Below are 24,448 nucleotides of genomic sequence, written 5' to 3'. Positions count from 1 at the left end.
TAATGGGAAGGAGATAAAATTCCGTGTTTATCCAAGAAAGTTCTCATTGGCAGCAATAAATGTTTTCCTAATACTTGAGCTAAGCAGGGCAACACCAAAATTGGGCAATAGTTTCGTGTTCTATTATGTACTCCTCTCTTAAAAAGTGGAATAAGCACAGCAGTTTTCATATTTAGAGGGATTGCACTACTGTAAATAATATTGGTAAAAAACGAGAATAAACATGTTTGATGGTACGAAAGGTGGCGCGGAGGCCATTTACACAAATACCATCAATACCTTGAGGCTTTCTACACTTTAATCAAAAGATAATTGACCTAAGTTAGTCTTCAGCTAGCAAAAGTGAGTGCGCAGACTAATGTACTATTATGCAAAGTGCACGACGGTGATAGCGGTGATGCATTATCCGACACACGAAGGAACAAAGTGTTGGAATTACTAGCGAGAGTATACTATCATCCGTACCAAAAGAAGTGAAATCACATTCACGATTACCAAGCTTATTCGTGTCTCTAAGGTTGTTTATTAAATACCATCTTTTTTTGGTGTCTCCCCGAGCGGATTTAAATGCATACTGTAAATGCATTCGCGTAGCGCGGAGAATCATCGCATTTCCCTATTTCTTGCTTCTTTGAATTTAGACCGCATCGCTTCAGAAGCCGGATAAGCTGTAGTTTTCGCCTAAAGAACGTCCTTTTCTTTTAATGCAGCCAGAATTTCTGACTTCATTTGTTTTCCTTGTTACACTGTTTGATGAGTACGGTGCGTGTGGTCGCCTTTTTACGCTGGTGTAAAAGACCAGCAAACCTGTCGTAGATATCGATTGGTGTAGCATTTTTATTGCGATAGCATTTATATGGACACTCCAGGTGCATTTCTGCCGCCGCCGTCGGCGTTGCCGTGATGTTCCGTGTAAAGTCTAAGGGCGATAACATCATCGACCCGCGCCGTATCCTGTACGTGCGAGTGAAAGTGTGTGAGGCTGAGCGGAGGATGCTGGCTCAATCTCGCGCACTCAAATGAGGAAAGCGAGGAGGAAGCGCGCCGTCTTCCGTCGCGCGCAAGGTACAGGGAGGAGTACGGAGTCCAGGTGCACCGAGTGCTGGTAGCTTCGTGCGCGCTTCGTTCTCACCGCTTAGTTCGCGTTGAAGCGAGAGGCAGCACGAAGGTCAATTGGCTCGTTGCTGCCGCAGCGGTTTCTCACTCCAGCGTTTCGACAGCGAGCCTGCGCGGTCATCGAGTGAGATGTACTCATGTTTTCTTGTGTGCGCGTGACACCACGCTTGTTCATTTAGTTAGTAAGGGAACGTTTGCCAGTTTATACGGCAGATGAAACTACTCTCCTTAATTCGTATAGTTGTCGACTAGTTTGCTATCGCAATCGATGCTTCGCGTTCCGGGCGAAACTGCGACATTAAAAAAATGCTTTCCAGTCATAGTTCGATACTAGCGTATAAAAGGTTTTTGAGTCACAGATGGAAACTTCTTTCTTACTGGAGGACGCTGCGGGGGAGGGGGGACGGAGAAGTGCTCAAGACTGCTAAGTCAAAGAACAGCAAACGAAATAATGATCGGAAAGTTTTTTTCCACAACAGCTGATTACAAGTCCAATGTTTGAGCGCCAATATTTATGTGGTGAATGCAGGATGCCGTTGGCCGGCCGGATTCTTCACGCATCGCTTTTAGAACAGTGGTCTGCAGTCCCCATTTCGGCAACGTATTAAGGTAACCTGGAACTAAGCTAACTACAGGACGTAAGATGTCGATATTGATGTCGCTTATCAAGCACACGTAGTATTGATGTGACTGAGTCAAGAGTGCGTGATCGAGTTCGGCTAGGAACACTCGTCCGTTCTAACAAGGTGGACGATAAACAGCAAACAGAATCAACGACAAGGTCGGCGTGTTTAGCCGCAGGGCAAGAAATTGAGTCTGATGAAAGTTAAAACTTCACTCTGATATGATCAAGGTATTTCAAACAAACACTGCAATTTTACCACCCCATTTCACTTGACAGGTTTCACTTGACGCGGCATGTGCAATGCCTTAAGCAGTCTGCTGCGGCAGTTATTTCTGTTATTAAAAACACATCATAGTTGACCGAGTAGATGACGTGATTGCGCGAAATTCGTCCCGATATTTTCGAATACGGCGAAAACATGTGTGGTGCGAAAATATTTGTAAGAAGTGAGCAAGTTCGAGGCCTCTAAAAAATTATTGCAGCTGAGTGCCAACGTCCAAGTTAGTTCCAACGTCCAAGTCAATGCCAATGCCGACGTCGCTTATCAGGCGAGGCCGGCAGAAGTGAAGCGCGCTAAGCGCCAGGTGCACCCTGCTATGCGTGAGGCAGTAGCCGAAGTGAAACGAGCTAAGAGTCATGCAGATACCAAATTACGACGTGGCAGATGCGGAGGTAAAGCGGCACAAATGGCAAGCGGAGACGGCTAAAAGCCGAGCGGAAAATGCCATAGAGGCGGAACGCCAACGTCTTCTGCTCATAGGAGCAGTGGATGCGTTCAAACGAGACTCGCAAAGCGGTAATGCTGACGCATTTCCGTCAGATCAACTAAATGATTGACAAATAATTTTGTCTCATAGGACAGCATTGTCATGTCACCAACATGGCTTTTCTGGAGGCATGTCAACAGTTTCGCAGCTTGTGACTACTGCGAATTATTTGTCGCACGTTTTGAATGTGTGTAAACACCTTGACGTCCTGTTTTTCTTCATTGTTTGGCAACAGATGCAGACGGCACAGACGCATGCATGCTTTAAGCTTACATCCCCTCTCATCTCGCCGCAAGGCCTTTTGTTTAGGAACATTTCATAAAATGTGCTATCCCAAGCGCCTGGCAATGAACTCGTCGCTTCTTCCGATTACAATTCACAGCGAGCAGATGGTCCTTGCAAAGTTAGAATTCCACTGTGCAGAACTAATGCTTTTTTGCAGTCTCATAATACGCACAGTTAAAGAGTGGAACCGTCTTCCGGCCCCGATTGTAAGCGTCGAAGATCACGACCAGCTTATAAACTGTTTAGCTAGCATTGGATAATTGCAGACGTTTGCGTCTGCATAGTTCAAAACGTCCCTTGCTTGCTGTCAATTTGTACCCAAGCGCGCTCGTAGTAAATAGTTAAAACGTGCCGAATAGCACTTTGACACGTTGTGCGCGTGCATCGCGCTGCAAGAGAGCAATCTGGTTTTAAAAGCGAGAGCACCAGAGCACCCTCGACTCTTATGCACGGCTTCGAGACGGCAAATAGTGGCGCGGGTGTGGGGCGCGGAAGTATATAGCGGTGCGCTGAACTAACGTCATGCCATCATCGTCGCAGTCACCGTCACGCCATCTTCGTCGTCATCATGTCCATGACGTCGGCGACGTGGTTGCTCCGGCTTTTCGACATTACCACGTCGCACACACTCGCGTCGCACGCACAAATCATCGCCTGGCGTGGACGCGTGGTGCAATCTAAACACAGCCTTTAGTAGGATACAACATAAAAAGAACAGCAGCTGGCAACCGAGGCACACGGACCGTGCGGGGTTGTGTTACTCCGCTAGTGAATAACCGAAGCAAACGAAGTCCGTCATGCGACGTTTTTCAAAATAGCGTCGTACTCGATTCCTCCGGAGCGTCTGCTGTTCTTGAAGAGTCTTTTCATCGGAGGAAGTGATGAGGTGTGCAACAGACATGGACAAAATGTACGGAGTCTGAACATTTCGCTCTTCAAAAGTCCACGGTAGAGTTCATTTCACAGCTGAGTCCGTTTTACTCACGAAACTTCAATGCAAACTTAAGTGAAACTTGACAGTAAATAGTTGCAAAGAAACAAGCGTTTTACTTCAGTGCGATAAAGAGTTGGGCTTTAACCATTCCACTATAATAGAAGAGTGAAAACGTATAAAATTACGCGCTTATAGTTTTATTTTTGTGGTTGCTGCCTTATTTAGGTAACAGGGAAAGTTTGAAGTGCGAACTATTTGCTTCCTCGTGGTGGAACAGTGAATGGCGGTTATGAGGGCGGGGGCGGAGCTTCACTGCAGACTTAAGGTCTGCAGTGAAGCTGCAGCCACCCGCAAAATTCTTCCTTTAAGATTCATTCGCATATTGTCAAGGATGTGCATAAATTTCTCCACTAGAAATGACTGTTACTTATTATCTAATTACGTTTAAGCCATTACTGAGAGGAGGGGCCAGTGCACATGCTTATTATCAACGTTTGCCAATGTTATAGTGTCGTGAATTGCAGGCCACTTGTACGAGGGACGTTCCGAAAGTATGTTTCGCCATTTATTTACACACGGGAACTTTATTGCCCCCGCCCATCCCCAAAAAGATACACGTACCGTGGTATGATAAAGCGTGTACCTTGCAGCTTCGGTTTCACATTCCACTAATTTTCCACACTGTCGCCACCGGTATTGAGACACTTGTTGTAGCGTGCAAACAGGTTCAAAAACCCATTCTGGTAAAAACTCGGTTCCCTGCGATGCAAAATTATTCTCGCTCAGCCTGCTCCCCCTCAGCATTGCTTTGGAAGTGACGTCTCGAGGGTGCGGCTTTCAATGCATATCAGATAACAGCACGCACTTTCATTGGCGACCCCGTTCTCAGCGCACGTCTCTCTGCCATCGGGATCTGTACTCCAATTAACTCGGGCACGCCGGTCTGCTGCTACTCTCCTTTCTTCGGCGATCTGCCCATGCGTCACTTATCCTTCGCTGACGCTCCTTCCGTCGTTGAACCAGCAACGGGCGTGTATTCGTGTGACGATGGTTTTCTTTTTTTTTATTGCGAAAGCAATACTGCTCACACTTTCGGCCCATCGGTGGTCGTGGCGCCTCCTTACACAGCTGCGCGTCACGTGACCCTGTGACGTCACGCCAGACCGAGAGACGGGGCCCCAGCTCACGGCATCGATGGTGGAGGCGAAGCCTTGCGCGCCGCTGCTGCGGCGCTACCGAGAGAGGGCGCTCGCTGGTGTGACGTCACGCTAGGAGGATAAATGGGGCTACAGCTCGGCTCATCGCAGTGGTCGGCGCGCTGCCTGCGCTATGTCGGATGATGTATAGCCATAAGTTTAACAAAGAGCAACCATGTCCACACCATCAGCCGAACCAAGGCGCAGCCAAGGGTATTGCTTTCGCAATCTTCCAGGCTTAACCAAGCTAAGCCTTCAGCCAATTTTTTTCACCTGTTGTACCATCTCCTCTTTCAGAAAAAAAATAACTAAACTTACTTTGGGTACTTCCCTCGTAATAACAATATGGTAGCTTATTTGGACAGAATTTCTCCTTAGCCGTATGTCACCAAATTGCAACAAAACGCACTTGTATCGACGTAAATCCCGTTATCATTTGTTTTTTTACCCTCAGATTCAATTGTAGGTCACAGAGTTCATAAACGTGTCCACTGAAGTCGCTCGTTTTAGAGTCGGAACTACTCACGACATAGAGACGGCCAGAATGTCTAAATGTTGTTTGGCACGAAGCACAAGGGACGGCATTTTTATTTCGATAAGCACTTTATTATTTTATGAACTGCGCGGGAATCATTGTTCTTGCGTAATTATGTCGCTTCTCATTATGCAAAACTATCGATCTGATGTCAGTGTGTTCTTTTCCTCATTCTTGAACTTCAGAATAGTGGATAGGCGGGCTTGTTGTTACGAACACATTATATAGCAAACAGCGCGAATAACGGGACACAGTAAAGAGGCACACGACACAGGCTCCTGTGTCGTGTGCCTCTTCTCTGTGTGCCGCTGTTCGCGCTGTTTGCTAAATAATGTCCTCATTCTTGGTTTTCCGACTTTTGCATCCTTTCGTGAAAACCTATCAGTTAAGGAGGTGGAGAGAAGAAAGGGTAGGTATGTTAACCACGAGTACGTCTGGTTGGCTGCCCCTATGCCGGGGCGCGGGAAATGGGGAAAGGAAAGATGAGAGAGTGAGAGAGAGAGAGAGAAAGGTGGTGGGAAGACACAATGAGTTCACGCAGTAGAAAAGGAAAAGGTGTAGCCGGCGCCGTTGGTATGCACCATCATCTCGTGGACCAAATATCATAAAAATTGTTAGAAACACCGGGTACAAAAAAAAAAGGCACCCTGATTTTTTTTTCTCAGCCAACCCGCTATCGCGGTTTTTGTTGCACAATATAAACGCTACGTCAAGCCCAGCGTCTTCCATCACCATTTCATCAGTGAAGTTTTCCTAAAAGTGCGTCTTTCGCTGTATAAGTTATTGTGAAAGCGTAACTCTCGCTCACAGATAGCGAAGCACCATGCGTGGACTATCAGTGTGTATAGCCCTATCTGTGGACAAGGATGCAAAGAAAGGCTCGCAAAGTTGCACTATGCCTTTCTGCTACCCTCCTCACCCCCCACTGTCACCGATGTAGCATCCAGGACATAAAAAGCAAGATTTCAACAAGCAGATTCTAGAGGCTGCCTCTCTATAGAGGTGCAGTTAACAAACTGCATCGCGTGTGGTTTTTATATTCTCCGCACAGATGAAGTATACATACAGGATTTATTGCACTTACCTAAAGTCCCAGTAGCGACTGTCACTGTCACTAAACTCTATATGGCCCTTCGAGTAAGGCGTGCCGCGGTAGTTTCCCAGCCACACGTCGTAACCGGCGTCCGCAAGCAGGAATCCTACGTAAAAAAATTTCGGCGCATTGCCCGTCACTGTTGCCTAGAACGGTTCCGCAGTGCGTGAGAGTGCGTTAATGCAGTATTCCGATGTCTCCCTGCACAGGCACATCTCCTAAGCGGCCATTTGCAGCTGTTCAGCGGGTCGACTCGTGCCATTCGCGCCACTCACTGGTAACCACTTCGAACGCTTCAACTACGCGCTTAAGCTGAGCCCCAAAATAAGCCATCCAGCTTCGCCAGTGCTGCGCTGGCTGCCTGCTTCAACTCGGCGGTCATGTTTCTCGCACAGCGATAAGCAAAAAATACCTTGACTTGTCGTTTTACGACGTCAGCTGTTAAGAGTTCTTCCACGCTTTACCACTACTGTAATCTGTATTCTATTCTCCGTGTTTCGGCCACCCGCCTTCAGAATGTCGAAAGGCTGTATTCTGAATCTGCACAAGTGTACGAATAAAGACGGCGACGACAATGTTCAGTGAAGAAGACGAAAAGTTATGTTTGGGGTGATGCTTTGTCGGGAATGGTTTGTGACAGTAGGTGGAACATGCTCAGGTGCTTCTGGATCTTAAAGAAGTGCGTATAAGAAATCGTAAAGCTACCAATTAAGTGGGCAGGAGAGCGACAACTTCTGGTTCTCCAGTCTACTTCTCGCTATAGACACCTTGCAGGCGACGCCATGCATGCAGCTGCTCACCGCGCTTGTTTGTCAACATAGCACGTCCGTGGAAGCCATATATTACGAACGGCCGCGCCTGTTGCTTCCGGAACGGAAACGAGCACAACCAATCACTGGCGCGAATTTGGAAACCGACGCCTGCGTCACTGCCGTGTCGCATTTTTAGACGCCAAGCGCGTGATCAAATTGATTGCATTTTTGCGCGAACAAAGTATATACATGCGGTGAAAATGTTCACAGCGCAGATAGCTAAGCAATTTAGTGCTTCTGAATCTGTCGCTTCAATGCACTTGACAAATTTCTCAATGGAATATTTCCTCCGAACATTAGGGGCTGCAAAAAATAGATAATGTTCACTAATTATGCAATTAACAGAATGCAGGCAATTGTTTCATACGTTCTAAAGCCTGACCAACACTATAATTTTATTAACGCTTTTCCTTTACCACACAGGCATATTTCTTAAACATTGCCTATAGTTAGCTATTACACAACTTCAACCACAATAGTGCCCAGAAAGGCGAAGCAAAAGTTGGGCTGTCACCGCGGACAAAACTATGCCCAATTGTTACATACAGCAAACTTCTCAAGCTTCGACATAACGCGCGCACGTACATCTTTCTTCCACTCCCTCCGACGAGCTTCTACTTCGTTGATGTCATTATTCGTTGAATTATTTCTTCAGTATGTGAGCCTACAAACACTGCCAATGTCAGTGTCACATGGACTCAACATGACCTAGTGTGCTTCTGTCAACCGTTGTCTGTGCGCAACGTAAAGCCTGCACCAAACCTACATATTTCTTGAATAGAAACAAACTAGTTTGCAAAAGGTACGAATGCAAGAAAAACAACAGGGACGGCGGTCCCTTACAATCAGTTGTTTTTTTTTTATTCTGGAATACGCGTTAATACTTACCATTCGGCCGTACGGAGATACGATTGTGAATGGTCAGCATACGTAGCAGTCAGTCTGCCTTCTAATCAAACAATACTCGCTTTTTCTTATATTAACAGATGCGTCACTAATATATTGTGTAAAACTTCGTCGAATGAGACTTCATTGTTGATTAAGTGGCCCACAATGCATTACTGACACATATTTGTTCATATAAGAAAAAGCGAGTATTGTTCGATTACGCGACAGATTGAATTATACGTATTCTGACCATTCACGATCCTATCTGCTCATGTCCGAATGGTAATGTATTAATGCGTATTCCAGGATAAAAAAACTGATTGTAAGTGACCGCCCTCCCTGTTGTCTTATTTTTGGGTTCGTACTTCTTCGGCGCCAGTTTGCCATTTGTTTTCTCTCAATCAACACGTACCAAGTTTTCCAGCAACTTTCTTCGCATAGTTATTTATATTCCACTTTCAGCTGCTCCTACAATCTACTTCGTCTTCCACTCAACGTCCCTACTAGCCGTCCATCTGAGAGAACAAATAATCGAGATGTTCTCTGACCGAGACTCTGGTGCGGATAGTTGAGGACCCACACGGCTGCGGAAGAGAGCAACCCGTGGACGAGGAGGACCGGTGGCCCCGTGAACGGGCCGGGCAGTTGCCTTGCACCTCTCGGCACGCGCTGCAGGCTGAGCACGTAGCCATCCTCGGTGACGGTCACGTGTTCCTCGGCCGGGTAACCCTTGCTCCGAACTAGCTCGGCCTGCGCGGCGAAAATCAATTATTCACTCACCGTTTTGCGTTCGACAGCGAGCGCAAATAAGGCGCTTCATGAAATCGAAGCCTATCTTTTTTTTCGCGTCTTCCCCGCTTCGCCTTTGAGGGTGCTGCAGTGGTGCCGAATTTACAGCAACTTGGTGCACCGGGTATGGGAACAATCTTGGCTAATGGCTCCGGAATGGTTACGCGCCACTGCGTAGGGACCCGAATAGACGTGAAACACAAGAGGCCACAAATGAGGAATGCATCAACAAAAGCAGCCGAGTGTAAACAAAGTTAAGTAAACAACATAGAACCAGGGCGGGCATTCAGTGCGAAGCGCAGAGCTACGTATAAGGGAAGAAGGAGATGTGAAGTTACCACATCTCAGTAAGCATGAAACAAACCTTCCTTTATCACCGACTGCGACGCATCCTTGGCATTCATGGCATTTTTTTTTCTTATTTCTTTTTTGAGAAGCGACTGCTCAATACTCCAAAAGGAGATAAAAATTGGCTGGTTTGGCGCTACACCTATACCGTCACCAAGCCTTCAGGTCCAATACCTGAAGCCCCGATTCACCGCTCAATGTGTGCTGTTCCAGCTTCTACATTGGAGAGTCACCGTTTCGTGTGGCAATGTCCACGAACGAGAGCTACCTATCGATTCCCCCCGGCAAGCTGAAAATAAGCGAGAAATAAGAATGAATGAAAAATAAAAGCCGACTAACAGGACAAAGAAGGCACGAGCACTGATTTACAAATACATGTTTATTTTAACTTACGCAAGTAGATATAGACATTACTCGACAGATGGCTGCCAGTCACTCGACGCGGGGCGTGAATGAAATCATTGACGCAAGAAAAGCGTTCTTCAGTACAAAACACTTCCTCTTCTTTCTTACATAAACATAACACAAAAAAATACTCCGAGCTCAACAAACACAGCCCACATCAGCGACTGCTTCGGCTGCGAACTCATATACTGCACCAGCAGTATCCTCCCAAAGTCAAGACCACCATCGTATTCACTACTCGCATTACTGGGTTCACCCGTTACGGGGAAATGGACAAGAACACCATGGTTATAACGCGCGTCTTGAGACGGGAGGGGTGCGGTCGTATCAGAAGCTTGTTGGTTAAAAGTCACCATTTGAATAGCAGAAGATCTATCTATTATAATATTTGAACAGTAATATAATGATGTGATAGTACAGAAATGGTAGTGTGGATTAGTTAAAAAAGTTCTTACTTGCTCCTTGGAATGCACGTAACTTCCTTTTTCTGTGACACAGTTATTGCCTGTTGTGTACTTCGAATTGCAGACTTCGACAGACCTTACCACTCTCATGCTACCTCTGCCTCAGGGCAGCTGTATTAATTCAGTTAAAATGCGTTGCTTTATGGAACATTTTGTTCCCAACAGTTTCGCAGAAGACATGCCGCTTTTTTTTTTTTTTTTTTTTTTGAGGTGGTTCTACATCTCGCTTTCAGATATTGTGACGGAGCTCCGTAACAATATGTTTGATTAGGATACTCTTGGTGTAACATTATCTATTTTCGTTAGGTTTGTGTAAACCGGTCACATTTCTTTGTTCTCATTGTTCAGCAGAACAACGTCCAAGTTACTAACTGCCCGAAGTCACTGCAGTATGTCATTCAAGATAATCCTCAAATTTGGCCTCCTTATATAATGTCTAAATCCGCTTTTTTTTTTTTTTCGAATAATTGTTTAGGACGTAGGTGAAGAAACAGGCGATGTGTTAAAGGCTGCATGCTTTCTAGGCTCGATGACAAGTTTTAAAATTTCTGCTTGGGAATTACCCACGTTGTCGCAAAATATCATACTGCAACTATTGCCACGAGTGAAATAACGCAACGAAAGAGCGGAAATAGCCTACGAAGTTTGAGAGATTTTATTTCTCTCTGCAGTTGCAGTGTTCCTGCGTAGAGCACTCGGCGACTAGGAATTCTGTGAGCTATATTGTAAACAATGTGGTGGTGTCGCTGCGTCGTCACTGTTGGCACTGACGTGTTCGATGCTTTATACGCGGTTTTTCACCAATCCCCTCTATTGTTGCTATGCCCCTTGTTCGAGGGTCTTAATCATAATTTTCATGTACGCTTACATTGTGCCGCCGACGCTGTTTCCACAAATACGAAAACGTTTAACTCCCTGCAAACATACCGCCGCCATGCCAAGAGCAATTTTCAGCGATGCGCACATAATATAATCCTCGTACATTACAGTACGGCTCGTTCAGACCTCCGAAATACATGCACAGCTGTCGCTACTCTTAGAGTCTGTGTGGAGCATAATGCTTCGCTTTAATTGCCTAGCACTGTTGCTGCGCAGTAGCTTCCTCTTTTGTTGTTGTTGTTTTTCTTTTATTTCCTTCTTGGCACAAATCAAACATTTAATCAGCCATGAGTGGCTAGCGTGCTCGACTCCCAAATGCACATGGCTTCACTGGCATGGGTTGAAATCTCAGTGGATGCGGGTGCCGGGAACCTTTACTTCACGCTGGGGCAGTGGCGATGCCGGGGATGACGAATGTTAATTGACGACAATCGAAAAAAGTCGCAGTTTCTTCCAAAAGGCGAAGCATCGATTGCGATAGCAAATTAGGAGACAGCCATACGAAGTAAGGACAGTAGCTTTATCGACCGTGTCAACACTCGCTTGCTAACTAAATTAGGAAGCATGGTGTCAGCGCGCACAGGCAAACGTGCACACATCACACTCAATGGCCGCGGACACTCTCTGTCAAAACGCTGGTGGGAGGAAGCGCGGCAGCGGATGCGAGCGCAGTGACCTTCGTGCTGTCTGTCGCTTCAACGCAAACTGAGCCGCGAGAACACAGCACACGCAAAGGTACAAGCCATCGGCTCACCTAGATTGCGCCCCCAAAGCAAGATAACGCTTTCAAGATAAAGCCCGCGCGACCGCGCGTTGCTGCCGAAGTATCACGCCACCCCCCCCCCCCTCCCCGCCTGCATCTCCTCCCCTCCGTTCCGTGCGCGCAACGGGCGACGGCGCGCTTCTTCCCCACTTTCCGCAATCGTCGGCTCACCTGCGCGCGCTTTCACTCGCACGTAAGGCACTTAGTGCGTGCGGACGGTGTTATCTCCCTTGGACTTTATATGGAACTTCACGGCAGGGCCGACGACGACGGCAATAAAATGCACGTGGAATGCCCATGTAATTGCAATCGCTATAATAATCATTGTCGGTCATTGAACATGACAGTTGCCGCCGTCGGCGTCACCGAATTGATGGACCGACGGGACGGATGGACAAGACAAAGCCACTTTCCTGCACTCAACTGCTGCCGCAGTAAAACGTGCGTGAGACCCAGAACTAGAACTATCTATCGCGTTTATTGGCGAGAGCCGCTCACTAGATGGCCCCAACAATACGTTTGGTTAGGGAATCAGGAAGTCTGTAAATCGTAGTGATTCCCAATGTGCCAGCTCTGTCCGTAGCCAGTCTCGTTCATACTGTCTTGGGCAGCTTCAACTAGCATTTATTTGACAAAGAAAGCAGAAATAGCAGAAATATTTTCCTTAGAGCTGACTATTTAGAACCAAGCAATTCATTGTGCTCAGCAGTTCTCTATATTCTCGCACTCTAACAATTTCAACGAATGAAAAAAAAAATGTGATTCACCATGAATTAGCTTTATTTACAAGGTTGAAGCAATACGCACAGAATGCTTGGACCACTAGCCCATGCCAGGTTCACTACACATATTTAGACTTAAAGCTGTACAAGTTCGGTCAACCAGCAGCGATGTCGCTAAATAATACTATGTGGCAGATGATAGGCACTATGACCCTTAATGAGACAAGCAAAAGGAAAAGCGCTGAAGTATGATGTCAATCTCGACAGTGGCATTTATATAAGCAAAAACTGCTTCCAAATTACTGTGATGCCCGCTCTCCGTGCTCACTCGGGACAACTTATAATGTCGTCCCTTTAAAGCGAAGTTTTCTTTGTTTCATGCGGCAGAGGAAGAAGAAGGCCCGGAGTAGTGCAGACGTACCCACATCGGCTCCCATTTTTCAAGGTTTTCCGCTGTTTTGCGAAGTCGACCCACGGAAACTATACCTTTTATGGAGCGGCAAGTTCCTAGGAATGCGCAGATAGTGGACTCTTATCGGTGGGTGGACTTTTCACCATTTTATGACTCCTTGAATCTCCGACCACGCCGCGACAGCGCGAACCCTAACGGGCTACGCCTACTTACGGCGCGGCAACGCGAGAAGGCGTAGGCCTAACCCGGTAGCCGGCGCGAACGACCGGCGTTCCAAGCGAACTACTGACCAACAGAAACCATGCCCGGGACCATAGTTGTCGAGGGGATGGAAATCGCCCCGGAGGAGCTCGATGAAGCGGGATGGACCACCGCCCTCGGCAGCAAGCGAAAACAACCAACGACTACGCCGTCATATAGCGGGCAACCTGTCACCAAGAATATGACAGCTGGCAGCCGCACGGCCAACTCGCCGGCCAAAAGGTTCATGAAGCAGGTAACGGCCGCCTCGAGGCTACCGAAATTACACAAAGACCAAGTCAAGATCATCGTGCGCTCCAAGGGAGGCCTCGACGTTTCCAAAACGGATATCATACTCCTCCCCCAAGCCCTGGCCATGGCGGCGGCCTTGACGGAACACCAGACTGCCGAGGACACCGTGTGCCCAAACAAGATGCAGAACATTTTGGTTATCTGTACCCCTCACGATCAAAACGCGAGGGCGTATGCTAGAATCAGCAAGATACATACTAAACTCGGCGCCTTTGAGGTGTCAGCCTACATTCCTGCGCCTGATGACACGTGCAAAGGTGTAATAAGAAACATCGACCCTTCATTTGACGAAGCAGCCCTTAGGAGGATGATTCTGAACCCAAGAAGCCCTACGGCATTAGAAGTCAGAAGAATTAAGAACACGCTAGTAGTTGTTATACTCTTTGACGGCATGCGAGTGCCAAACACGGTCATGCGTGGAGCCGCCATCGTTCCATGCTTTCTGTACAAACGGCAGGTGGATGTGTGCTACGCGTGTGGTCACGTGGGTCACAGAGCCCATCACGAAAGAACAATGGCAGGAATCTCTCAAAAGCAGCAATCTCCACATGCAACTCCAGGCTGTCCAGAGGGCCCACGACATTGCGGCGAAACTTCATCTTCCGGTCCCATCGTGGGTGGCGCCACCGACTTGATCGTCGGGAGCCTTCGGTTTTAGCTCCCCAAGATCTCAGTCCCTCAGGACTCAAATGAAGTTCTTGTCATTCAGTGATTGTGTGTGTACTTTGTTTCATGCAACCGACAGAGCTTCTAGCAAAAACTACTACACAAAGCTCAGGTGCTTGTATCGTTCCGCTGCCAGGGAAATAATGGGTCATACAAGGATTTGTTTAATTTAGTGCTTATTGCTTCAGACGTGTTTAAATTAACTTTTTTGGGTTTTACGTGCCAAAACTGCTTTCTGGTTACGACGCACGCCGTAGTGGAGGACCACGGAAATTTCAACCACTTGGGGTTCTTTAAGATGCACCTAAATCTAAGTACACGGGTGTTTTCGCATTTCGTCCCCATCGAAATGTGGTCACCGTGGCCCGGATTCTACCCCGCGACCTCGTGCTCAGCAGCCTAACACCGTAGCCACTGAGCAACCACGGCGGGTGCTTCAGACGTGTTCGCGGCATCACTTATAACACTTGATATTTTTTTAAATTTCATCACATTATATTTTTGAACGCATTAAGGTAGTTAGATTTTACGCGCAGGCATATTGGCATACATATTGAGAACAGTTGCGCTTCTGACACAATATCCTGTCGCATACGATCAATGTGCGTATTCGCAATGCCGTTTGAAGCCAGAAGGACCACGTTTATGCAAATCAGCGTACTACGCTCCGTTTCCATGCTGGCTGTACAGCTATAACTTGTAGCTCTCGGAAACACAGTAACGCCGTAGTTTTCTCTATTATTTTAGCACTAAACTACATGTTTTGGAATACGCGGCAGTCGATGGCCCTGCCGTCCACTCTCTGAAGTCACGAAGTTTAGAGAGGACGTAATTAGCCCTCTAATGCCCGAACAAAGTTCCACGTCGAAAACACAGTCTAACAAATTGTTCACTTTAAGGGAGTACGCTTATACAAAAATAAAAAAAAAAGTTCCGTGAGCTAGAACCTAACGAATGTAGTCATTATTTAATTATTGATTGCTTTGGTCGACTACCAAAGGTGAAACTTTACTCAAGTATTACCAAGACGTAAGTATTAACTGCAATAAGGATTCCACTTGGGCTTGTTGGTTTTCGATTACAAAAACAAAAACAAAGGAAGAAACATGGTGACGCGCACGGAGAACTCCGTGTGTGTCACCATGCTCCCTCTTATTTCTCTGTGTTTTACGCGCTACGCTACACATTCGTAACTATGGCGTCGGTGCTGGTTTCGCGCGCTCGAGGCGTCACGCTTCAGGCTGAATATATGACACGTTGGTTATCAGAGGGTTATAAATGCGTGCCTAGAGTTTCCTCCACTCACCGGACTCCGAAACGCGTCGGGTTGCCACTGACCCAAGCTGCACGATTGCTGGAAACTGCCGGCAAGCCAGAGTGCACACCAGAGACTCGATAACAGGGACGCCGGCATGCTGGCCGAACGGCGGTCACTCTTGTGTCCCTTGGAGACGGTCGCGTCGCTTGTTAGTGCGAAGCATTCCTTGCCTCTTTCCAGGCACTATGCTGAAGGAATGTATTCACTTTCTCGCCTCATTTCAGACCGCTTTATTAAAAAAAAAAAAAAAAAAAAAGGACGGACATTTGTGGCCGATGGTGGGACCGTACGCCTGGCTTCCCGCAGAGCACTCGAATGCTCCAACAATCACGATCACACGCACACTTCTCTCGCGCAAAAATCAACCGCTTTGTTGAAACGTCTTGCGCGTTCATTGCGTGCCAATTTCTCGCATTCTTCCCTCGTATTCGCTCGCATTGCCCTACCTCCCTGATGCGCCCGTATGCCCCAGTCCTTCCTCGTAGCAGCCAACGCTATGCGGAGGCTCTGCGACTATGTATCGCCTTCGTTGTCAGCCCAGGTCAAATAGCTTTTGCCACTTCAGCACCCCAGTGCTAATGCCACTGTCGCACTACCGCGCACAGCATGACATTCCCATATGTACGCGCAATATTGTAACAGGCGCAGTCGCTGATGTCGTCGCAGTCACGGTTTCTCTCACTTATGCGCGCCCAGCCCCTACGTGGAACCCAAGAATCGGCATGTCGCAAACTCTCGTCCAACGGCCGGATTAGAAATCGGGCCGTCGCCGTCACACATAATATCGCTCCCACAGCGCGTGGCATATGCTTAATATTTTGACCACGAAGGCGCTGTTTTGGGCCGATACGGTTCAGGAAAGAGTGAAACCGCACGATCGGGCGTTTCGCAAAGCGCGCGCTCTCGGTTTTCCAGGTCACTGGGTTCATTTCGGTCGCCCGCATCTGAGCGGTGCTACTTCTGCGGAATACCAACGAAGTTGGTAAAAAAAACGAACGTGTTTTGAGCCTCCCCTACCGCATCCATCAACGCGGACAATGGATCAGTTTTAGCCTTCAGTGAGACCACAACGCATAGCGACAGACACGCTCAGGGTATCCAATGCACCACTGAGAGGAAGTGACACGATTCATCAAATGTTGATATAGAGCGGTCGTTACCCTTTATGCGTATTACCTTTTTAGCTTTGTTTTCTCTGTTCTATTCTACCTGGTTGTCTTTGTCTTTTATGTTATTAGGCGTGATTTGGTGTTTGTGTGTGTACCTTGTTCTTCCTTGTTTCGTTTTGTTTTTCTTTTCGTATGGTACTGCAAACCTGTGCGAACGTCATTTTTTAAGGCACCATCCGGTAAATGTTTGTGCAATGCGTGTGAACATTATAAAGCTCTATTCTAGTCTGTATGTAAAGTTTTGAGGATCTTCCTATTTTATTTCATTGCACTTTTTATTTGTTTTCCTTTTTGTATGCGAGTACGTGTCCTGTGTTTGGTTGTGAACTCTACATAGCTGAAATTTCTCACCTCATCAATAATCATCTTTCATTCGCTACAATAACAGAACGCTGTAAAAAATTCGGCGACATACTGCAGATATGTTGCCAGCATTTACTATCCGTAATTAAGAAATCAAGAGCTCCATCATTTTTACACTAAACATTAAACATTACATTACATTACATTAAACACATTACATTAAACAAATACTGTGAGGGGAGCAGCGCAAGAAGCTCTGCTACGAAAATGGGAGATGCCAGCCTTTGCTTTTATGCAAGTAAGAAGCAGCAGCGGCCACGAATAACAAGAACAATTATGCCAAATCTCTAGCATAACAGGAAGCATTGTACATGCAAAAATAGCCTCAAGTATCGTCTTCGTGTTAACAAAAATAAATGTTAGTATATTATGTTACTGTGTTTCTTTTTCTAACGGAACAATACCACAGTCAATGTTCTTTTAAATAGAAGTTTCTGCGTACCAGTAGAACATGACACGACATCTGATGTCCGTCGGTTCTACGGTATTCGTTTACGTACCAACATTTTGGGTGTCCTTTAGAGCATACTCCGGAATTTGCTCGACTACTTAGGGAACGTTTGCTTTTCGCTGCCCCAATTTCGTATTGGTGGCAGGGTATGTAATAAGAGTGCATGAATTGAAATTGAACAAAAGAATAAATCAGCAAAATATACCACAATAAATGTGAATTGACAGGGGTACTGTTAACTATGAAGCGTTAGAGATAATGTGCATAATTCAGATGTTGATCCAGTAACTGCATCGCAGTTTCGCCGCGCTGTCGTGGGTAGTTTTAGTCCATAGAGTAATATTTTTACCCACAGCATACTGCGGTCACACGGGGCCAGGCAGGTGAGATTTTGTACATAATATATGCGAAGGTATTGTCATATGTTATACGAGACGTAATCTAACTCGGGAGTACACATCATAAGAAAAAAAACACAATCTTGCAAACAAGCCGTAGTAGAAAACGGTGCAAGAGCACCATTATTGGCTAAAAAGTATGTCACTAGGTACGAATTTTGTGCTAGATTATAAACCAAGCTCAGGAACCATAAATACGACGAACGTTTAAAGAATGCATGATGAAATGTGCGCATCTGCTCAATAGCACTACGTATACACTGCTCAGTGATTCAAACGCAATGCTGGGAGCGCGGGGATGCCGGAGTTTTCGCGCTACAGTGAGGTCTGGGGACACAGATCTGATGCATTGTTATATTACGGTGAAAGCGAGACCCACGTTGGTGCCTTTTCGTTCGTATTTCGCCTCCCCACAGGGAACACCCGCGCTCACCCGTGGAGCAACAACCGCTAACCGGCACGCCCTCCGAGTATTCCGTTTCAATCGGTGAACGTCATACAGTAGCGCGAGCACTAATACACAACAATAAATAACTAACTTATACCCCTGTCACAATGGGCGTTATAATGTCATTCGAATCGAATGGAATTCGGTGCAACGAATGTCATTCGCCCGCGGACGTGCTAGAGTAAAAAAGATAATGTCATTCGGTGGCGATATCAAGGTCTATCATTCCGAAAAAAACGTGGCGACTAATGTAGAACAAGGTAGATATAAAGTGCTGCATAAGTGCATATGAAGTTCTTGCTGATGCCTGATTAACCAAAACGGGCAACCAGGCCCCCGAGTGTTTACAATATGGCCGACGAGCAGAGTGGCGGCGGCCTGGGCGGCGGCCAGACACTGCTGAGCTGGAGAGTACCAACATTTCGCGACAGCCTGCCGTACAGATTTTGTCGCTTTAAAGTGACGAGTCCATTAAAACACGCAAAAGTTATTATTCCTTTACGAGTACGGCTTTCAATTTGCAAATGCTCTGTCCTGTTTTGCTTCGTTTCTGCGACTGAGAGTACACATTCGCTCCGAGTGCGAAGCCGGATGAGTTTCTCGAACTCATTCGATTGCGGAAATCATTCGGTGCTAATGGCATTCGATTCGAATGACATTAAAATGCCCAGTGTTACAGGGGTATTACTCACCAGTAGTAGTGACATAACTTTAAAAAATAGTAAGCATATGCTCTAACAAAAGCGCAATGAAACAACGAAGACGCGTCTATGTTACACGTCTTTTGTCTTTTTCAGCACCACGTTGGTTAACATCGTGTGAAAACATGCATCTATGCGCCTAAACTCGGTCTCTAACTTACAGATATTTTCATCCTTGGTTAATTGTTGTGTCTTGATTACTTTCGTTTTTTCCACTAAATGTTCTTCCTAGATGTTCTTTAATCATGTTTCATACTTAAGGCCTGTGTACTGACTTATATGTATGTATACTCTATCGCCCCACTGCCACACTGTAGGATGAGAGTAGCAGTGTAGTAAATAAATAACTAAATCAATATGTTAGAAATGCTGAATATAAGACACGTTCGAAATCGTTCGCAGTATCTGATGCAGTCATATTACTCGACAAGGACTTCCACGCGCTTATCGCACGCGAAAAAAAAAAAAAGAACGATTATTTTAACTGGCAAGTGTGCGCTTTGTACAGGAGAAAATCGTGTGTGTGACAATGACGTAAGACGCGCAATTTAAAAGACTGAGCATAAGTATGGCCTAATAAATGCAATATAATGATTGTAATAATGAATGCAATAATTTCAACCTAGCAATCTTTCTTCCCAATTCAAATACATAAATATTATTTTGACGAATGAGAGCAGTAACTGAATCTGTGTTACAAGCAAGTGTCGGTTAGTAAAAGTGGTCGATAATTTTTTTTAAAAATAGTATTCCTTCTTGTGAAGAAAGTAACCAATCACATCGTGAAACTGACATCTTTAAAGAAAAATCGAACAGCTGTAAGAATGAAAGATATGGGGTCAGCATACCGACGTAGCAAAGTATTAGGTATGTTATCAGGACCGCCTAGCGACTTCACGCTTTCAATAGCAGGGATGACACACCGTCTTAGAAAAACAAAACTGTGCTCAAAAAAGACCGAAAAGTCCGACGCCATGGGCCCTATAAAGTAAAGCTACTGCAGTCTGTTTTTATTTCAATCTCCTGACATCAAATTTACCTAACACCGAAACAAGCATCGGGATGTAACCCTGGGCGTCGTTTGAACAGCCCAATCAAATTATACCCTTGTCTATACGAGGCCACTTTCGTTCGCTTTGAAAGCGAATAGCATTGAATGCCTTGACAGGTTTTTGTTACCTAATTGGCTCACAAAAGGCGAGGAGCATGCAGAACGGGAGGGATTTTCGTTGGCACCGAGCTAGCGCAGTCAAAGTAGATAAGCAGATCAGGAGGGTGGTGCCGGCATCGGCGATTGGTCCACTTCCGCCTGCTTAGCCTGCACTGGCTGGTCGAAAATGGCGGCGAAGAGCAACGGAAGGTTTAACAATGCTGCTAAAATGGATCCTCAGCGAAGAGTTGGCAAAGCGATGTCGTATAGGGGCCGAAGGAGCTTGACAACGTTATACAGCTGTGCAAATGTTTTTCATGCGGAAATGCATTCTAACCGGTAGCTCCGAGTAGCCAGTGCCTGAGTGCCTGAGACGTCTTCTATTCCTTTCGAAACGGCGTAGTCTCCGGCTATTGCAATTTTATTCTGAATAATAATGCTCCTGTAATGCGTACACGTCACTTTGACGTGGTGAGCTATCGCGGTTTTCATGACATCGCATAACAGAAAGGCGGGGTGCACCACACGGAAACCAATAACGGAGGGCTAATGGCAAAGAAAGGGGCACAATCAAAAATGAACGTTTTCTTTTTATTTTGTTTGGTCTAATCATGCATAATCAGTGGGCAGGTGTCATATCAGATGAGGAGTTGTCGCACTTTTCATGGCGTCGTGTGCCAGAAAGGAGAAGTGGGGTGACCCGAAAGTTTTTTGACCGATGATGCAGGGCTGATTGCAAAAATGGAATAGAAAACGTTTTTAATGGCTTTACATTATAGCGCGCCATGTCACTTTCAACATGCGAAAACAGAGAATGGAACTGCTTGTTCACTGTTTGCAGTATTATTATTTTTTCGTATTTGCAATTTCCTTTTTGTTTTTATTTTTGTCGTTGTCGTTGTTCCGGCCATGTGGACACTCCAAGTGAGTTTTCACAGTCTTCCTCGCCGTGAGGCTGCGCATATATTTACGTATATGTGTGCTATATGCCATGCCATCGTATAAGGCATGCTGTATATGCGGGCTATATTTCCACACTATTCCATCTCCAAAGTTCCTCATATTGGGTCTTACATTCTTCACAAAATTATTCCTCAGAATTTTTAGAATGGCAGCCGACAAAGAAATGTCACGAAACACAACACCGACAGAGCGTGCCTTTAATCTTAGATCTTCTAGGGAATAATAAATAATAAAAGTGTGAAATTATATCAGAGCTCTAACTTGCGAGAGATGTAATTATAGTGGCGTGGCTCTTCTTAGGCTACGCCATCTCTGGGATTGGCCTACGAAAGAAGTTTGAAACATACCCAATTCGAAAAGTGGTGGTAAGTCTTTAATTAATAAACATTGCCCGACTGCAGGATTCAAACAGACGACCCCTAGCACAACAGCTGGATCTTGTAACCAGTATTAACCAGTATGACACGGGCACACGACGCAGTGAAAGTAAGGGAACATCATTAAGAATTTCCCGCGTGTAAGCCAAGCCGTTCAGCTCCTTGGTGCGTTTTATGAACACTGCACGGCGCATTGTGGGAATCGATGTAAGCGACGGTTTCTGTGCTGTTTGCTTTGGCGATATTTAGCGGTGATGTCGACGGCGAATGTTTAATTTCTTCAACGTTTAGGCTAAGACGAGAGTGGTGAGTTCATGTGAAACTTTACCATGCGTGCACCACTGCTGTTTGTCTGCGTAGTACACAGGACACACAGGGGGAGGTGTTTGCTTGAGGCGTTGTTGTGCACCATATTTCATAAGCTCGGAAAGGGTGGAGCATTGTCATTGCCTCACTTGGCACATCGCATCGTGGCGGAAGCATTAAACATGAATTGGATTATGGGGTTGTGCATGCCAAAACCACAATCGGGTTATGAGGCACGCCGTAGTGGCAGACTACGGATTAATCTTGGCACCATGATGCTCTTTAACGTGTCCCTTAGTCAAAGTGCAAGAGCTTTCTTTTATTTCACCCCCGTCAAAATGTGGCTGCTGTGGTCGGAATCAAATCCGCGACTTAGAGCAATGCCATAGGCGTCTACGGCGGGCGGCACGGAAGTGTTGATTTCACGTGCGGCCACTTCCATAGTGTCGCCTAAACCTTACGGTGCGCTTTAATTAGTGCGGCTCTGCTTCTGCACGCCCTTCGTAAGTTGTCTGCTTGACATATTCGCATGGTGTTTAGTTTTAGACCATACCTTGAACTTGAACTTAATTTTATCCCGTTTGTGCGCAACTACTGTCGCATCTATAATAGTAGTTTCCTTGCCTTCTCTCGCCGCCTTCCCCCTACACCCCACCCCTCTTCTATGGGATGTGCGAGCGAAGAGTGGCAAGGCTGCCATTCACTCTTTTCGCGACTGTATCGGTTCTACCTTTTCTCTGCCTCCGTTCCCCCCTCTCCTCTACCATTCTATCTAGCTTCCCTCCGTACTTGTACGTTAGTAGAAAGGTTAGCGCTGCAATTTCTGCGATGTTCTTGCAGGGTGTCATGTATAAGTACAGATTTCAAGAGGATAATTTCGCTACGTTCAGGGAGCTGCAGAGCGCATTGTGCACATACGATGCGGTGCAAAGGTACAAACAAGGTTCTCACGTCGCTCTTGCTCTCTACCATGCTCCTATCGTGTAAACACACGCTCCGAACCCAACCCGACACGGTGTGCCACAGAGCAGCAGCAGCGGTACAGCCCAAGGAAGGGGCAAAGAAAGCTTCGCTTTAAAATTCTCTTTGTGGTGGAACTCGTGTCCCGCAAACTTTGGTTGCAGACTGTACATCGCTTCGCCATCTATTGTTGCGCGTCTGCTGTCAAGACACCCGCCACCGCATGCGCGTTCTTCCAAGCACGCCGCTGTCTCGTTCTTTTTTCTCGCTTCCTTAAGAAGTACCGATGATAACCGGTGCACGACGCGGCTGCAATATGCCCGTGAAGGGCGACCTGCGAGGGAAGCGACCTGTGAACCATTACAGTGCACGAAGTTTACAATGCCGACGGCACCGCCCTAGATTCTGCGGCGCATCCTCATTCACTGAGCCATTTTGTGTGCAAATAAATGGAAAGAATGGATCAGTAAAACAAAAACAAACTGAACTAGTTCACCTCCATTACTTGTCGGCCAGCATGCCTATCTCTTCATCGCTACGAACGTGTCCCCCCACTGCTCCTCCCTCTACTGAGCACCTGCTGTACGCGCTTTCTTTGGACACTGCGTACATTCTTCCCATAGCCCTGGAAATTAGGACTTACCGTTTGAGCAAGTGTGCGAAGTAGGAGGTCCGAAGCAGCGCTGCTACCTCGTTTAATGGGCATTATTCGGCCGAAATAATTACGTGCAGTAGTGTGAACGCAACAGCTTGCACCGATCAACCTTGAGCCTTACTCACACTGACACTCGCGAGCAAGAACGTTTTGTATTGGCCAGCGCAGGTGCAATGACCAATGAGGAAGCGTTCTCAGGTGATAAGGCCTCTGCTCTTGCTGTTCCCGATTAGCTGGCGATAATCGTAGCTCCGGCAACGCTGCACCGTATTAGTCCAGAAGAACGTGCGATCGGGAGAGCGCGACGACGCGCATTACAAAACGGGTCTTCCTCCACTGACCTGCACACTTGGTAGTGTCGTCAGCGCCGCCGCAGTTTCTATGCGCGGCAGTCGAAATGCTGCCCACATGAGCGCGCCCGCGTGCGTTCGGGCGGCGCGGGGAGACCCAAACGAGGATGCGCGCCGAGCATTTGCATGTGCCAACCCCGCTGTGCGCCGAATTCTGTGTGAAGGCCCTGTTGTTGTGGTGCTTGTGCTGCAAGTACGCCTGGTGCATCCTCGAGCCGCGGCAACCGGATGCCTTTCGAACACCGGTAAGTGAAGCGTTGCCCGCTTAATCTTGTTACTATGCATGTGCAGGTATGCACCGGTCCGAAATAATCGAAACATTTGCTGCACTCACCCTCCAAGCATTGCAAAGTTTAAAAAAAAACATGCAGTAGCCACGTCGTGCCTTAAGTCCTCCCTCACAATGATGTGCGCACAAGATAAGCATCGGCTTTATTATGCAAGTTACGCGTTTACTATCGAAACGCGTTTTCCTCGTGTTGCCGCAGCCACCCTGCCCGAATTCCTGGAGAAGTACAGTCGTGTGCAATACGATAGCAAACAGCAATTTGTTGAACGGCTGTCACTCGCGACGCGTGGGATCCAAAT

At 46.6% G+C, this 24,448-nt stretch overlaps 1 protein-coding gene across 1 annotated transcript in view; it reads right to left on the bottom strand.

Moving 5' to 3' along the window:
- Positions 1 to 10,347, bottom strand: part of LOC140213425 (lipase 3-like) — a 41,040-nt gene extending 30,693 nt beyond the window's left edge. The window contains exons 1-3 of the mRNA XM_072284646.1: positions 10,339 to 10,347; positions 8,800 to 9,001; positions 6,543 to 6,657 (exon numbers count right to left, since the gene is read on the bottom strand). Coding sequence (XP_072140747.1) covers positions 6,543 to 6,657; positions 8,800 to 9,001; positions 10,339 to 10,347 — 326 coding nt within the window. The remainder of the gene's footprint in view (positions 1 to 6,542; positions 6,658 to 8,799; positions 9,002 to 10,338) is intronic.
- Positions 10,348 to 24,448: the final 14,101 nt, after the last annotated feature.

This window comes from Dermacentor andersoni, chromosome 10, assembly GCF_023375885.2.
Source record: "Dermacentor andersoni chromosome 10, qqDerAnde1_hic_scaffold, whole genome shotgun sequence".
NCBI lineage: Eukaryota > Metazoa > Arthropoda > Arachnida > Ixodida > Ixodidae > Dermacentor > Dermacentor andersoni.
The sequence above is the reverse complement of the archived record's forward strand: the minus strand, read 5'-3'. Positions and strand labels throughout refer to the sequence as shown.